Source organism: Physeter macrocephalus, chromosome 8 (genome assembly GCF_002837175.3).
Source record: "Physeter macrocephalus isolate SW-GA chromosome 8, ASM283717v5, whole genome shotgun sequence".
NCBI lineage: Eukaryota > Metazoa > Chordata > Mammalia > Artiodactyla > Physeteridae > Physeter > Physeter macrocephalus.
Genome location: NC_041221.1, coordinates 59,219,695 through 59,237,007, shown reverse-complemented (window position 1 = coordinate 59,237,007; position 17,313 = coordinate 59,219,695). Strand labels below are relative to the sequence as shown.

General features: G+C 35.1%; 1 protein-coding gene across 2 annotated transcripts in view; it reads right to left on the bottom strand.

The window, feature by feature from the left end:
* Positions 1-17,053, bottom strand: part of MTREX (Mtr4 exosome RNA helicase) — a 134,509-nt gene extending 117,456 nt beyond the window's left edge. The window contains exons 1-5 of one of the 2 annotated variants that reach the window (XM_024130240.2): positions 16,918-17,053; positions 10,980-11,117; positions 9,598-9,664; positions 6,518-6,580; positions 5,472-5,584 (exon numbers count right to left, since the gene is read on the bottom strand). In XM_024130240.2, the coding sequence (XP_023986008.1) occupies positions 5,472-5,584; positions 6,518-6,580; positions 9,598-9,664; positions 10,980-11,117; positions 16,918-17,051 (515 nt within the window). In that variant the 5' untranslated portion in view covers positions 17,052-17,053. Of the gene's footprint in view, positions 1-5,471; positions 5,585-6,517; positions 6,581-9,597; positions 9,665-10,979; positions 11,118-16,917 lie in introns of those variants that run through there. The other variant, XM_024130274.2, reaches the window with a different exon arrangement.
* Positions 17,054-17,313: the final 260 nt, after the last annotated feature.

Below are 17,313 nucleotides of genomic sequence, written 5' to 3'. Positions count from 1 at the left end.
CACCTAAAGCAATTAGAGAAAGAAGAACAAAAAAACCCCAAATTTAGCAGAAGAAAAGAAATCATAAAGATCAGATCAGAAATAAATGAAAAAGAAATGAAGGAAACGATAGCAAAGATCAATAAAACTAAAAGCTGGTTCTTTGAGAAGATAAACAAAATTGATAAACCATTAGCCAGACTCATCAAGAAAAAAAGGGAGAAGACTCAAATTAACAGAATTAGAAAGAAAAAGAAATGAAGGAAACGATAGCAAAGATCAATAAAACTAAAAGCTGGTTCTTTGAGAAGATAAACAAAATTGATAAACCATTAGCCAGACTCATCAAGAAAAAAAGGGAGAAGACTCAAATCAACAGAATTAGAAATGAAAAAGGAGAAGTAACAACTGATAATGTAGAAATACAAAGGATCATGAGAAATTACTACGAGCAACTACATGCCAGTAAAATGGACAACCTGGAAAACATGGACAAATTCTTAGAAAAGCACAGCCTTCTGAGACTGAACCAGTAAGAAATAGAAAATATGAACAGACCAATCACAAGCACTGAAATTGAAACTGTGAATAAAAATCTTCCAAAAAACAAAAGCCCAGGACCAGATGGCTTCACAGGCAAATTCTAACAAGCATTTAGAGAAGAGCTAATACCTATCCTCCACAAACTCTTCCAAAATATAACAGAGTGATGAACACTCCCCAACTTGTTCTACGAGTTCACCATCACCCGGATACCAAAACCAGACAAAGATGTCACAAAGAAAGAAAACTACAGGCCAATATCACTGATGAACATACATGCAAAAATCCTCAACAAAGTATTAGCAAACAGAATCCAACAGCACATTAAAAGGATCATGCACCATGATCAAGTGGGATTTATCCCAGGAACGCAAGGATTCTTCAATATACGCAAATCAATCAATGTGATACACCATACTGACAAACTGAAGAATAAAAACCATATGATCATCTCAATAGATGCAGAAAAAGCTTTCGACAAAATTCAACACCCATTTATGATAAAAATCCTCCAGAAAGTAGGCAAAGAGGGAACTTATCTCAACATAATAAAGGCCATATATGACAAACCCACAGCCAACATCGTCCTCAATGGTGAAAAACTGAAACCATTTCCACTAAGATAAGGAACAAGACAAGGGTGCCCACTCTCACCACTATAAAAGGAATTCAAAGAAAAAAAGAATCCAAGAAATAAAAGGAATCCAAATCAGAAAAGAAGAAGTAAAGCTGTCACTGTTTGCAGATGACATGATACTATACATAGAGAATCCTAAAGATGCTACCAGAAAACTACTAGAGCTAATCAATGAATTTGGTAAAGTAGCAGGATACCAAATGAATGCACAGAAATCTCTTGCATTCCAATACACTAACAACAAAAAATCAGAAAGAGAAACTAAGGAAGCACTCCCATTTATCACTGCAACAAAAAAAATAAAATACCTAGGAATAAACCTACCTAAGGAGACAAAAGACCTGTATGCAGAAAACTATAAGACGCTGATGAAAGAAATTAAAAATGATACAAACAGATGGAGAGATATACCATGTTCTTAGACTGGAAGAATCAACATTGTGAAAATGACTATACTACCCCAAGCAGTCTACAGATTCAATGCAGTCCCTATCAAACTACCACTGAAATTTTTCACAGAACTAGACAAAATTTCACAATTTGTATGGAAACACTGAAGACCCCGAATAGCCAAAGCAATCTTGAGAAAGAAAAATGGAGCTGGAGGAATCAGGCTCCCTGACTTCAGACTATACTACAAAGCTACAGTAATCAAGACAGTATGGTACTGACACAAAAACAGAAATATTCATCTATGGAACAGGATAGAAAGCCCAGAGATAAACCCATGCACATTTGGTCACCTTATTTTTGATAAAGGAGGCAAGAATATACAAAGGAGAAAAGACATCCTCTTCAATAAGTGGTGCTGGGAAAACTGGACAGCTACATGTAAAAGAATTAAAGTAGAACACTCCTTAACACCATACATAACAATAAACTCAAAATGGATTAAAGACCTAAATGTAAGACCAGACAGTATAAAACTCTTAGAGGAAAACATAGGCAGAACACTCTATGACATAAATCACAGCAAGATCCTTTTTGACCCACCTCCTAGAGAAATGGAAATAAAAACAACAAAAAAATGGGACCTAATGAAACTTAAAAGCTTTTGCACAGCAAAGGAAACCATAAACAAGACGAAAGACAACCGTCAGAATGGGAGAAAATATTTGCAAACGAAGATACTGACAAAGGATCAATCTCCAAAATTTACAAGCAGCTCATGCAGCTCAGTATCAAAAAAACAAACAACCCAATCCAAAAATGGGCAGAAGAGCTAAACAGACATTTCTCCAAAGATATACAGATTGCCAACAAATACTTGAAAGGATGCTCAACGTCACTAATCATTAGAGAAATGCAAATCAAAACTACGAGGTATCACCTCACGCCAGTCAGAATGGCCATCATCAAAAAATCTACAAACAATAAATGCTGGAGAGGGTATAGAGAAAATGGAACCCTCTTGCACTGTTGATGGGAATGTAAATTGACACAGCCACTATGGAGAACAGTATGGAGGTTCCTTACAAAAGTAAAAATAGAACTACCATACGACACAGCAATCCCACTACTGGGCATATACCCTGAGAAAACCATGATGCGAAGAGTCATGTACCAGAATGTTCATTGCAGCTCTATTTATAATATCCAGGACATGGAAGCAACCTAAGTGTCCACTGACAGATGAATGGATAAAGAAGATGTGGCACATATATACGATGGAATATTACTCAGCCATAAAAAGAAACTATACTGAGTTAGTTCTAATGAGGTGGATGGACCTAGAGTCTGTCAAACAGAGTGAAGTAAGTCAGAAAGAGAAAAAGAAATACCGTATGATAACACATATATACATGGAATCTACAAAAAAACAAAAATGCTTCTGAAGAACCTAGGGACAGGACAGGAATAAAGATGCAGATGCAGAGAATGGACTTGAGGACATGGGGAGGGTCAAGGGTAAGCTGGGACGAAGTGAGAGAGTGGCATGGATATATACACTACAAAATGTAAAACAGATAGCTAGTGGGAAGCAGCCACACAGCACAGGGAGATCAGCTCGGTGCTTTGTGACCACCTAGAGGGGTAGGATAGGGAGGACGGGAGGGAGATGCAAGAGGGAAGAGATATGGAGATATATGTATAGCTGATTCACTTTGTTATAAAGCAGAAACTAACAAACCATTGTAAAGCAATTATATGCCAATAAAGATGTTAAAAAAAAAAAGATGTTAACAGAAATACAAAAATATTCATCACCCCAGGAGGTAAAATTCACAATGTCCTGGCAGGCATTAAAAAATAATCAGGTAAGCAAAGAACGAGGCAAATAGAACCTATTAATAATGAGTAAAAACAAACGAAAAGGCATCCAAAAATGAGAAAAAAAATACAAAATAGTAAACAAGGGTACCGAAAGTTACTATAGTATAACTATATTCTATGTATTGAAGAACACTGAAAAAAGATAAAACAGCATGTTTGGAAAAAATATGGAAAATATTGTAAGACCCAAACCAAAGTTTCAGCGATAAAAAATCTAAATCTAAGATGAAATAAACTGGGTAGGATTAAAAGCATATTTGACATTGCAGAAAAAAGATGAATAAACTTAAAGCCATTTATTTAAGAGAAGCTGTCCAAAATGAAACACAGAGAATAAACACCAAAAAACAATAATAAATAAGAGTATCACTAGGCTCTGAGACAACTGAAAGTCACCTGATATAAGTTTAACTGAAGTCCTCAGAGTACTAGGAGAAGGGAGACTATTTGACATAAAAAATAGCTGAAATTTTTTCAAATCTGATGAAAACTAATAAACCCATGATTTGAGAAGCCCAATAAATTCAAGCATAAGAAACATGAGAAGAATTATGTAAAGTCACATCATAATTAAACTGCCAAAAGTCATAATTAAACAGCCAAACATCCCATCAGAGCCGTATGCAAAGCAGCAGGAAAATACTGACCTATATTGAAGGGAAAAGTCAATTAATTAAAACAGATCAGGGAGTAACACAAATGAAAGTAATAGTCATAAAAACATTTAAACAGTTTTTAAACTGTATTCTGCACGCTCAAAAGGCTGGAGGAAAGTTAAGTAGACACATGGAAAACAAGCACACACAAAAATGAACTTCTAGCAAAGAAAAGTATGTCTGAGATGAAAAAATGCACTGAATAGGATTAAGGATAGAAAAGATAATGAAAAGATTAATGAATCTGAAGATAGAGCATTAGAAAAGACCTGAAATGAAACGCACAAAAAATGAACATAGCATTAGTGAATCATGATACGTATTCATGACTGAAGGGAAATTTACAGCACTAAATGTCTGTATTAGAAAAAGGTCTGAAATCAATTATCTCACCTTTCCTCCTTTAAAAAACTAGAAAAAGAAGAGCAAATGAAGCCCAAAGTAAGTAGAAGAAATGAAATAAAGGTAAGAGTCTAAATTTACTTACAGAAATCAAATAGAAAAAATTTAAACTTTTAAAGAGTACGGTAAGAAACAGTTATTTTAAAATTTCAATTTAAAACTAGAAAGTGAGCAAGAGAAGAAAGGAACAGAGACAAACTACAAAACAGCAAGAAAACAACAAAATGGCAGTAAGTACACACTTATCAATAATAAAATGTAAATAGACGAATTCTCCAATCAAAAGACAGAATGGCTGAATGGATAAAAAAACAAGTTGCAGCTATATGCTGCCTACAGGAGACTCACTTCAGATGTAAGGACACACAGACTGAAAGTGAAGGGATGGAAAAAGATATTCCATGCAAGTGGAAACCAAAAGAAAGTTGTGGTAGCTACAATCATGTAAAACAAAATAGACCAGGTCCTCCCTGGTGGTGTAGTGGTTAAGAATCCCCCTGCCAATGCAGGGGACACGGGTTCGAGCCCTGGTCTGGGAAGATCCCACATGCCGCAGAGCAACTAAGCCCATGCGCCACAACTACTGAGCCTGCGCTCTAGAGCTCGTGAGCCACGACTACTGCAGCCCGGGCACCTACAGACTGTGCTCTGCAACAAGAGAAGCCACCACAATGAGAAGCCTGCGCACTGCAAGGAAGAGCAGCCCCCGCCTGCAGCAACTAGAGAACGCCCACGTGCAGCAACGAAGACCCATTGCAGCCATAAATAAATAAATAAATTTATAAAAGTAAATAAATAAATAAAAATAAAACTAAGATTCTAACAAGAGACAAAGAAGGGCATTACATAATGATAAAGGGGTGAGTCCAACAGGAGGATATAATATTTGTAAATATTTATGCATCTAACATAGGAGCACCTAAATGTATAAAGCAAATATTAACAGTCCTAAAATTCCATTTAAAAAGAAAGCTACTCACTCAGCGCATACAGTTTTTCCTGCTGATGTATGTGCAGATACTAGAACAGACTGATTATTATCAACACACTGAATGGCTTCTCTTTGAAAAGCATCAAGAATGAATGGGTATTCCTATAAAAAAAATTAGTATCTGTATGAAGACACCCAGACACATCATAGTACACTTAAAACCAAGAGACGCTACCCCTAGAAGCATTCTGGGAGCATTTCTTTATGAATCTATTTGGGAAATATGCCACCCACTAGAGAAAATTAGGAAGAATTAAAAAAACCACTTTAACCAGACAGCATAGAAGTTATTTCTACTATCTGATCTTTCAATTATTATGTTTACATACATATTAATTACAACACAATAATCATTACCATTTATCAAGAACATGCTTTATGGTAGGCACTGTGCAACACATTTTCCACATACTAATCTCCACAGCAACCCTTAATGTATGTATAATTTCCTTTCACAGATGGGAACTCTGAGGCTCTGAAAAGGCAAGGCCTCAATGAAGTTCACTCAGCAAAGGCAGAATAATACATCTATTAGACTTGAAGAGTTCATGTTTACCCCACCATACTGCCTTTTTTACTTAAGTAAATGACTTGGAAAATTTATATTACTCTTTTACCATCTATCAGGGTTTCAAAATCCATTTAATGTCAGCATTAGAGTTTAAATTTCATTAGAAGCTTGTTCAACTCCCAAAACTATATGCAAAACTGATTGTACATATGCATTTTTTTCTAGAGAAAGATCAGTACTTTTCATTAGATTCATTAAAAAGGTTGAGAATTATTTTCATTTTTAAAAATCTTATCACATGATACTTGGTTTTCAGCATGGTTGTTTATTGATTTGGTTCTCATCATATCTGACTTCAGGTGGCGGCTTCTTAGTTTGTACATATATGTGTGTATATATATATATATATTTATATATACACACACACTGGGAAGTATAAGAATCTCATTTAAAAGTTTATCTTTAAGATTTTTAGGAAAACAGACTCACAAAACTGTACAAACCATACTGCCCAAAGTACAAACCTTTGCAGCTTTTCCAACGCGAGGTTTAAGTGGTAGATAATCTTCATCTGCAGGAAGTGCAACCTGATGTTAAAAAAAAAAAAAAATCAATTTACTATTCAAGAATTGATGCATTCAGCACTCCCTAATCAATGATGGTTTGAAAAATAAAGGTGGTGAACTAAAGTGTTCCTGACAGTCTTAGACACTGTAAAATTAAATAACCACCTTTGAGAAAAAGTCAAATGCAAAAGCTACAACATTCAAAAAACTTCTATTAGTGTTTATCTGACAGTAATCTAATTAAAAGCACTTAAGTCTATCTCCCAATAGAAACTGTGTTTATTAAGGTCTAGGACCTATCTCAGCTATCTTTGTATTTTCTATATCTAATGTACTTCCTGACATTAATGAATGCTCAAAAAAGCAGAATGGACATAAAAAGGGATGTCACTATATGAAAGAAAACTATGTGAAATAAAATGGTATTATTTCCTGGAACAGGAAACTAATTTTCCTCCAGTGAAGATTAAGATCTGGAGAGCAGTTCACAATGTATCTAAATTCCCAATATGTAAGCCAATTAGTGTATAAATAATCAATCAACAAGGGCAAAAAGTATGGTACACACAGAAGTTAGAAATAATTTCTAAGAGCAAAATTTCAACAAACAAGTATGAGATAAGATTAGCTGTCTTAGAATATTGAGAGATTGTTGGTAAATTTTCATTTCAATTACAATCAAGATGATGTGTGTAGTGTTTCAAAAAGGAATAACCTGACTGTAATTAAGTAATTAAGTAATTAAGTGAAACAATAAATTATGAAACTCAATGAACAATACCCAGTATAACTGTGTTAGAAGCAATGTAAAACTCTAAATGGAATCTATAAAGGGGTAGAATTTGGTAGTTTATCCAGCACACATTACGAAAGAATTTATGAGTTGTTTTTATTAGTGAATGAACCCTTCCAGGGACAGGAATAGTTTTCATCAGTCTTCCCCTTAAGACTACATATTCCCCTTTATTATGATGCCAAGAAACTTCTAAGTAGTTTCTGACTCCTAGGTAGTTTGACAATAAAAGGACTACTTATCCATTAATTTAAGGGAATGTCCTTCTTTTGTTATACCATACCATGAGTATGATGAAAGTGATTCTATCCAAAGAGCACAACCTCTGGCGCACTAACAAAATCAAATTTTGGAATCTGAAAATCTGAAGACTAGACCCTAAATCATGGTGTGATCCTCATCAAGGTATGATCAACCTGTGCGGCCATACCTGGTTACTTGGTTCACCTCCCTCACATCTCTCCTGATACTTGCTATGACATGAACAAAAAACATTAACACAAAGCAATTAAGATTTTAACATTTCTGAGATTTAATAGCAGCAACAATAACAAATTGTGTTTTCACATGTATGAGAATCAGAGTTTTGTTTTTATTCTCTGAAAACAGTCTGGGTAACACTAACTTATAACAGACAGGTAGAAGAGAAGCTTACAGAGACTAAGGAGTCAGAAAAATAGAAAACCAACAGAATAATCAAGAGTCAAATAGACTTAGCAATTAGTTATTGGTGATTTTTGCCAGAGCAGTTTGAAAGACATGGAGAAAGAAGAATTCTAACTATAGTAGATTAAAAGATGACTGGAAGGTTAGGAAGTTTAGCAGGGATTTTCTAAGCAGAGCACTCAATAACAACTCTGAAAAGAAAGCGACCATAAATTTTTTTGTTTATCTCTTTATATTCAGTGAATAATAAAATATATCTGGCACCCAAAAGATATGTACTGAATGAATGACTACAATGGGGAAGAAGAAACACAACACAGTGGCTAAAAAGCAACAAAAAACAAAAGAGAAGCTTTTGAATATTCATATGCTGATAAGAAAAGGAAAATAGAGAAAAGGAGACATCAGAAACAGTCAAGGGAAAATGGAATGATCCAAGTCTTTGTGGAGGCAGGATAGGATACAACCAACACTGGCAAAGCAACTCTCCTCAGCTTAAACAACGCAGTGCCTTGTCCTATGAGTGGATGTGACTCCAACTTGGTATCTTCAAACCTCTAGATAAAGTAAAAGGTAAGGTTACCTGCTAAAAAAGTGAGAGGAGATAACAGAATGGAGGGCTTGAGGATAATCATGAAGGAGGACAGAAAGAACTTCTGACCTCTTGAGAGCAAAATTTGTGTGTGTTAGAGGTTTTTCTCCCATCTTTTTAAGACCACAGCATCAAATAGGGTCTAATATAAGTGTTTAATGAATGATCTAATAGATATTATACCTGCCAAACTAAGTGCTATTCTAAAGGAACATAAGGAAATTTCAAGTAGAAAAACAGGTGTTTAAAAAAATAAGGTTCCAGATCTACATCAAAAGCAATTCTTGTTAATTTGGAATTACTCTGCTTATTTGATAAAGTCTTTAATAAGATTCCCCAATTAACTGTAGTAATAACTTATAAGGTTACATGGTAAAGGCAGAAGGGCTTAATAGAAAGAACTAGTGTTACAGTTTCCTTATGTCCCATATGTTTATAAATGCTCACTGATAAACGGTTACTACAAGCTATCAGTGACCACCATCTTGTGGCAGACAATGAAATTGCAATATATCAGCAGTCATCAGAGCAAAACACAAAAAAGCACAGGACCTGCAAAATGTCACTGTTACTTGACTTTAGGAGCATGGGAATAAACATGTACTAATTCCTACTCTGAAAAACAAAACAAACAAAAAAACCCCTACTCTGTGCTGGGTATCTTACCTAATTTTCTTACATAATCTTCACAACCACCCCATGATGTAAATCCCTTTATTCTAAACTTACAAATTAGAAAACCAATGTCAAAGAGGTTAAGAAATTTATCCAAGACTGTAGTTAGGAAAAGCGCTGAGTCAGTGTCTGAGCTCAGGTTTGAATACAAACCCCCAGCTCCTTCCACTAGACTATGTACAGTGACTGCACAGAAACTACATATTGTTTCCAAAGCCCTTAAGGCTAAACTGCTTGTCAATCATCAGACTAGATAGTCCAAAGCAGAATCCCACTTATAACACCAACGTACCATACACTGTTTGTGCTTACCTCATGTGTACACCCTTCAACAGTTTCAACTGATTGTACCTTGACCCTGGGCATCAAGTCTGACAAACTTAAAAAAAAAAAATTGTTAAAATTACATTAAAATAAATTACTGAGAATTATATATGCTGGGAATTCAAAATGGTGAGTTAGCATCTTTTATTACAAATACAAAACAGACAGACTCCAAGTGGATTATTCAAAGAATTATGTCAGCTTAGTTCCAGTAACTATTTTGGATAAAAAGTACCTCTACAAAAGCATTATCACTGCTTCAAAGCACAAAGCTGCTTATAAAAACCATTACGTAATAGGAAATATAAAATAAACTAGCCTAACACAGATGTTGCTATAATTTATAAAAGTGTTCCCTCTTCTCATCAAAATGCTAAGTTATACTCATCTAGGTTCTCTGTTTAGACTCTGAAAGGACATGATTGTGGATAAATTGAAGAAAAATATATGTATTTCTACACTAGATCCATTATTATTGACTGTACTTTTGATTTTTTACTTTAAATCAACAACCATACTTTGGATAAAGCCCAAGAGTTACTACAATAAGCAACAATGATTTTAAATTATCAGTATTATTTTGTAACCTATTCCACTAGTTTGGACAAACAGTGCATCTTAAGTATTTCAGTGATACATCTACGACCATTTATAGTACCTACTTTTGCTAGCTACAACAACAGCTAACCGGTTAAAAAACAACAACAACAAAAAAAAAACCATAGGAGTAAATTCTTCATTGTAGTGCCAAGCTAGAATATGGCATACGAGAAGGGAAAAGCAAAGTCATGATCATCGCTACGAGAGGAAACAAGTCAACCTAAGAAATTGGAATCAATTTCTAGAAAGTTCCAACTTTTGAAATCAAAGAAACACCCAACTATTTCAGCCACACATATCCATGGGTCTCCCTCATTGATAGTAGTATTGAGATTCATAGCCACTCTACTGCTACATGCAACAGTGAAAATCTAATTCCTCCTAATGCTCCTTCTCAAGTATTCCCTTCCATTGTGTCAGTTTTATTCTTTCCTTTTATCCCACTCTTCCAGTGATCCTCTTCTAAGACATTAACAAATAAATGAAATGGCATTTCTTCTTTTTAAAAAAAAATCAGGCTTCAAGATTCTTTCTTAAAATTGGATTCAAAAGTATTAAAAGCCTTTCTTTTCTATATTGTTTTCCATTTCCCCAAACTTACATAATTGTTCTACAGTTATATGTTTATATGAATATATAAAGAATATTTATTTTCATTTCTCTAATTCAACAAATATTTTCATAAAGTAACAACATACAAGCAATTTTCAAAACTTCAGGCAACCACCCAACTTAAGAGTTACTAACATTTACAACAATGGAAATACTACCTTAACTCTTCAGTTATTGACTCTTCTACCCTGGGCTTCTTTCCAAAAATGGGTTCATCTGTGCCCTCGAAGTCCGCATCTCTCTTGTTTTTTCCAATATTAGTTGACTCATATTGTAATTTACCATCAAAACGTTTTCTGAAAAGTGAACGGTTTAGAATGAATTCTGCAATAGCACTTCTTACTTTAAGGGTGACTCCATAAAATATTATCCCATGTATAATATACACTATTAACAAAAAAAGTCATGTAAATAGATGTTACAAATCAAAAGTGGCTAAAGCCCAGAATAGTCTTATTTTAACTAATGAAACTGAATACTACTCCTCTTTCATTTCATATTTTCTTGGAAATTCTGTTCTAAAAATATTTTGCAACTCACATTAACACAACTATTACTAATATAATATTCTTAAAAACTGTAAAATACCATTAGACATTTATGTGAACACTTTCAATAAACATTTAATGCTTTTCTAACAGCATAATATTACTATTTGGGAGAAAAATTTTTTATGTGGTTGGATTCACTGGTCAAAAGTATGACAATAAACGGTGCTTTGTGGATTGGATAACCATAGGGGAAATCAATCTGACTCCTAGGCCAATCATACACAAAAATCAATATGGATATTAGGTCTAATTGTGAAAGGCAAAAGCAACAAAGCCTCTAGAAGATAAAATGAGAAAATTATCTTTAGGTATTACTAAACAGGACATAAAATTGTTAACCAAAAAGTAAGTTTGCTAAATTGGACTGCACTGAAACTAAGAGTTTCTGTAAATCAAAAGGTACCATTAAGAGAGTACAGAGAAAAGACAAAGTGGGAGAAAACACACATATAACTGACAAAAGGCATATGTATCTAAAATAATGGAAGTGACGGCTACAAATTTAAAAAAAAAAAGATAACCCAATAAAAAAATGAGCAAAAGACTAGAACAGGCACTTTACGAAAGAGGATATCCAAATGACCAATAAGCATACGAAAAGGAGCTCAAGAACCATTAATGACCAGGAAAATGGAAATTAGACTATATTAGATCAGTGGCTCCAAAATTATTGATCTCAGAAATGAGAGATTTTGATTTTGATTTTCCAGTCTAAAAGTTACTGAGGATTCCAAGGAATTTTGTTTCTGTAGTCTCAGCTATTGATGTTTACCATATTAAATATTAAAACTGAAAAAAAATTAGTATTTTCCCAAAAAAATTTTAATGAGAAGAATGGCATTGTTTTATATTTTTGCAAGTCTCTTTAATGTCTGGCTTAATAGAAGGCAGCTGGACTCTCATCTATCTCTACATTCAACTTGTTGTGATACAGTTTTTGGCTAAAGTATGTGAAGAAAAATTCAGTCTCCTATAGTTGAGAAAGAGCAGGCTTTTCAGATAATTGGGAATATTCCTCTGATCCCACACCAAACCTCAATCATACTTCGAAAGTTACTGCCAGAGCTACAGTTAAGAATTTTACAAACAATGTTGAGCAAAAGCCAGAAACAAAAGAACATATTCTGTATGAATCCATTTACATTATATTTACAAACAGAAAAAAAACTAACACATGTGGTTATCACGTTAGTCACTTTCCTGGGGGAAAAAGAGGGATTTCTGCAATATTCTATTTTTTGTCCTGAACAGGGCTTACATTGGTGTGTTCAATATGAAAATTTGTCCCATGACTTTCGCACTTTTTTTTTATATGTTTTATCTCAACAGAAAAATTTTTTTAAAAGAGTCAACAGTAGTACTGATCTATATGCTTGAATAACATTTGCATAATGAAGTTTATTATTTGATGCTTGGCAAAACCTGAAATATGTAATTCCTCTCATGCCTCATTTAGTGGAATAGGTATTCACTGTTGTTCCATATTACTTACATGAATCTCCTTTGGACAAGCGATCAATATCCTTGGCCCTCAGTAAAAGAAGACATATGAATGATAATTATGATCCCTCTAGTTCTAACATTTTATTATTCTTTCTGAATTAGTAAGCATCAACCAAAGCACTGTAATTAAACCTACTAGGAGTTGGTGACAACTATAAAACAAAGAAACATCATTCCTGTACCTTTGAGAAGCTTAAAACCTAAATTCATTGTAGAATACTTTCCTTCAGAAGAGCTCCATTATTCTTTAATACTATATTCAACTCTCTATTCAACTGTATTCTTATCTAAACAATTGAATATGAATCTAATCAAGTCTCGACATCGGCAGCTGTCCAAGATATAGACATGTAAGTACCTATATAACTTTAAATTTCTAGTAACCATATTAAAATATTTTAAAAAGAAACCAATTTTAATTTCATTTAACCCCAAATATTATAATTTCAGTATATGAAAATAAAAATGACGTATTTGACATTTTTTATAACAAGTCTTCAAAATACAGTGTATATTTTACATTCACAGAACATGTCAATGCTGATTAACTACATTTAAGTGCTCAATAGCTACAGGTAGGTAGTAGCTATTACAGGAGTCCCCCCTTATCTGTGTTTTCCCTTTCCAAGGTGTCAGTTACCCAAGGTCAACTGAGGTCCAAAAATATTAAATGGAAAATTCCAGACGTAAATAATTCATAAGTTTTAAACTGGATGCCTTTTTGAGTAGCATGATGAAATCTTGCACAATCCTGCTCCATCCCGCCTGGGACATGAATCATCCCTTTGCCAACAGTATCCAGCCTGTTAAGTCACTTAGGCTGTCTAAGTTTTCAGATCACTGTTGTACTATGGCAGTGCTTGCGTTTAAGTAACCCTTACTTTACTTAATAATGGCCCTGAAGCACAAGAGTAGTGATGCTGGCAATGCCAAAGAGAAGCCGTCAAGTGCTTACTTTAAATGAAAAGGTGAAAGTTCTCAACTTATATATTGATATAATTATTTCATTTTTAGTAATTGTTAATCTCTTACTGTGCCTAATTTATAAATTACGCTTTCGTAGGTATGTATGTATAGGAAAAATCATACTACATATAGGGTTTGGTACTATCCAAGGTTTCGAGCAACCACTGGGGCTCTTGGAACCTATCCCCCTCAGATAAGGGTGGGAGACTACTATAGATTGCATAGTTCAGCTCTAGATATAAGGACAGTTTACAGTAAATACATGAAGATAAAAAAGCTAGTAAAATGACAGCATAAGAAAGCTAATTCAGGATGTGGAAAACTATACAGACAAATGAGCTGGTTTCTCCTCTCATCCACCCCTCCAAAAGAAATCAATAGCGTAAGGAAAAAAGGGACTGTTGTAAAATGAAAGACTTCAGGGATACAACAACCAAAACAGTATAAGGGCTTTGTCTGGAACCTGATTCAAATAAACCAACTACAAAAAAATACCTTTGAGACAACTGGGGAATCTTACTGTGGATTGACTATTCAATGATATCAAGGAATTATTGTACATTTTGTTAGGTATAACAACGGCACGACAGTTATGTTGGAAAAGAAAGTCACTATCAACAAGAGATGCATTCTGAAATATTTAGGGAGAAATAACATGATAAGTAGCATTTGATTTACAAAAAAAGGGTGTGGGAATAAATTGACCATGACTTGATAATACTGAAGCTGAGTTATGCGTGCATGGAGTTTTTCATATTATTCTCTCTCTCCAGACAATTCTCATAAAGTTCTTTAAAAAAGCACCCACTTGGTCTAGAGTATTAAATATCAATACAAAAGACAAGATCCTCTAAAGTGCCCGGATTTGCCCTTCTGTGTTATACAAATCAGATGGAAATCATGCTATACATATTGACTACGATACAAATAATTATGATAGTATGATAGTTACAATAAGGCAAATTGGATTTTTCCCTAAAAATACCTAGAAGACTAGGCCTAGTTAGAAGTGTTGGTAGTAAACAAAGTTCCGTAAGTTAATCGTGGTCTATATTTTCTTATGTATTTCCTTTCTCTAATGTTCACATATTTCCTAGGAAAATTAAAATAGAAATTGTTTTTATATCCTACAAATTTTCACTTTGGAAGGTTGCAGAAACAGCTTACGCCTAATACACTGCAAAGTGAATTTTACCTGAGTGATTTTGAAACAAAGTATTTACCGCAGTAGGAAATTATACATGTATCATCTTCACAACATCATAGTTGCCCATTCAAACTACAGAAATTATTAATTATTCCTGTTTGGAAAAAAATAAAAAGAACTTGTCCTCCTTTCTCATTTTCCCTGAAAAGTTCTCCAAGACTAGTACACCCTCTAACTCAATGAGAGAGGAAGACTATTTTTCTCCTTTGTTTCACTCTTATGTGACATTTCAAACTCCTGATTGTTCTAATATCCCTCTAATCTATATGTTATGTGTGGGAAAACTATACTTTCCCACAGGAATCTCCACTTCAAGCAGTAACAATTGAAATAGCATCCAAATATATACCTACAGTTCTGGTATTTCTCCAAACCCAGATTAAAATTGCCCAATGGATACTTCAATATGGATATACTATCATCACTTCACTTTGTCTCAAGCCAAATTAATTTTGAAATCAAAATCTCCTATAAATTTCGCTATTTTTCTTCTTCCTGATAACCAAGTTCAAAACGTCTCTTTTGACCCCTTTTCCATTGTCCTCCTTAAATAAGGCCTGTCAATTTTTTCCTTCACAACGTTTTATCTTTCCTTTTCCTTCTGTCACCTCCTGAGTTGAGGTTTTTATAATCTCATAATTAGATAACTGAGATATTTTTAATTTACTTTTTACTAACAGTGTCTTTCCTCTTTCAATACCTTGACTACTGATACCAAATTAATTTTTCTAAACTATCACTCTACCTATCCAGTCACCAAGTTAGGAAAAAACACATGTTCACCTGGGTTTTTAAAATGAAATAAAAACTCATATGCTTGCTATTCAAGGCCCTTCATAATCTAAAAGCAATTTATATTCTCAGGCTTATCTCTTTTAGTCCCTAAGCAAACACTCCGCCTAGCCCAATTTGTGCTACAAAACAAATCAAAAAAAATCTCAGCATCAATAAGGAATCATCTCAACACAAAAGAGTGTCTTGCATGTAAGGCTCTCTAGACATCACAAATAGCTCCCTTTCCTGAACTTTCATAGCACTTAACTGTATATACAGCTTAATTGTATTTCAATCTCCTACTAACTCTTTAAAATATGTATCTGTACCATCTCCTTACCTCAAATAAAAGTTCCTTGAGAGCAAAATCATGTCTAATTTAACTCAAGCATCCATTGGGTATCCTCCCCCAACGTCAAGAGTAAATTTTGTTCATTACTAATGAATCATCTTACTTTAAGTTTTAAGACCAGTAACTTTTTAATTTTTTTTAAATAAAATCAAAGAAAGCCAGCAATTGAGAATCTTTTATGTGCTAAGCACTGTTAGGCGATTACACATACTATCTCGTTTACTCCTCACAAAAACCCTAGTGGTTTGTGCTATCGCCTCATTACGGGCAAGAAAACTGCAGCTTGGAGATTGAATCTCTCTCCCTTCTCCTGCTATTTGCCCTTTCCCCTCCAAGTCAATCCAAGTCACATTTTCTAAGCTTCTTAACCCTTTACTCAACTGATGATTCGTTTCCTGTATTGTGCCCAGTATTGTGCTGGACCTGGGGGTACAGAAACTAAGAGACAGCTGACCTGCCCTCACGACCCCAGGGCGCAGGCAGGGGTAATAGGCCTTACGCAAGCGTCAGGGAATTGCAGCGGCAGAAGTCCACGCTGCCTGCGGCCCCCGGAGAACGCCAAGACCCAGCTTCCCCAAACCAAAGTTCTTCCTCCCTCCTCAACATTTTTCACAACCCCCTTCACTTCCCAACGCCACTAACGTACACTCTACCTTTCGTGGTCTTCAGAAGAGAGTGGGATTTTCTTCCCTCAACACTGAAGAGAGAGAAAGAAAAAAAGACATCTCGGACATCTTCCTTACCCGGCCTTTTCCGCAGACCCTGGAGGCCCCTTCCATTTCCCCTTCTCCTTTTCCTTGTCTTTTTTGGCCCCGGGCGCAGTGGTCGAGTCATCCTCAAACACGCTGAAGAGCTCATCCCCGAAAGCGTCCGCCATCTTTCGGAGCGGCTAGACCGAATCTCCCTCCTACCCAAGATGCTCCGCGACCGCACCGACAGTGACGCCAAGCGAAGCCTCAACAGGGGCCCGTGGGAGACAAAATTAGTCGAGTCACGCAGCCCCGGAGACTTTTTTCCTGCCTCCTTTTTCTCCTTCGACCTTTCGTTTCCTTTCCTAATCACCGGCGGATAGGCAGCTCCTTGGCTAAAGAGAGAGCGAGGCGAGGGTTCCCGGCACGCAGCAGACGCCTAGGTGGGCG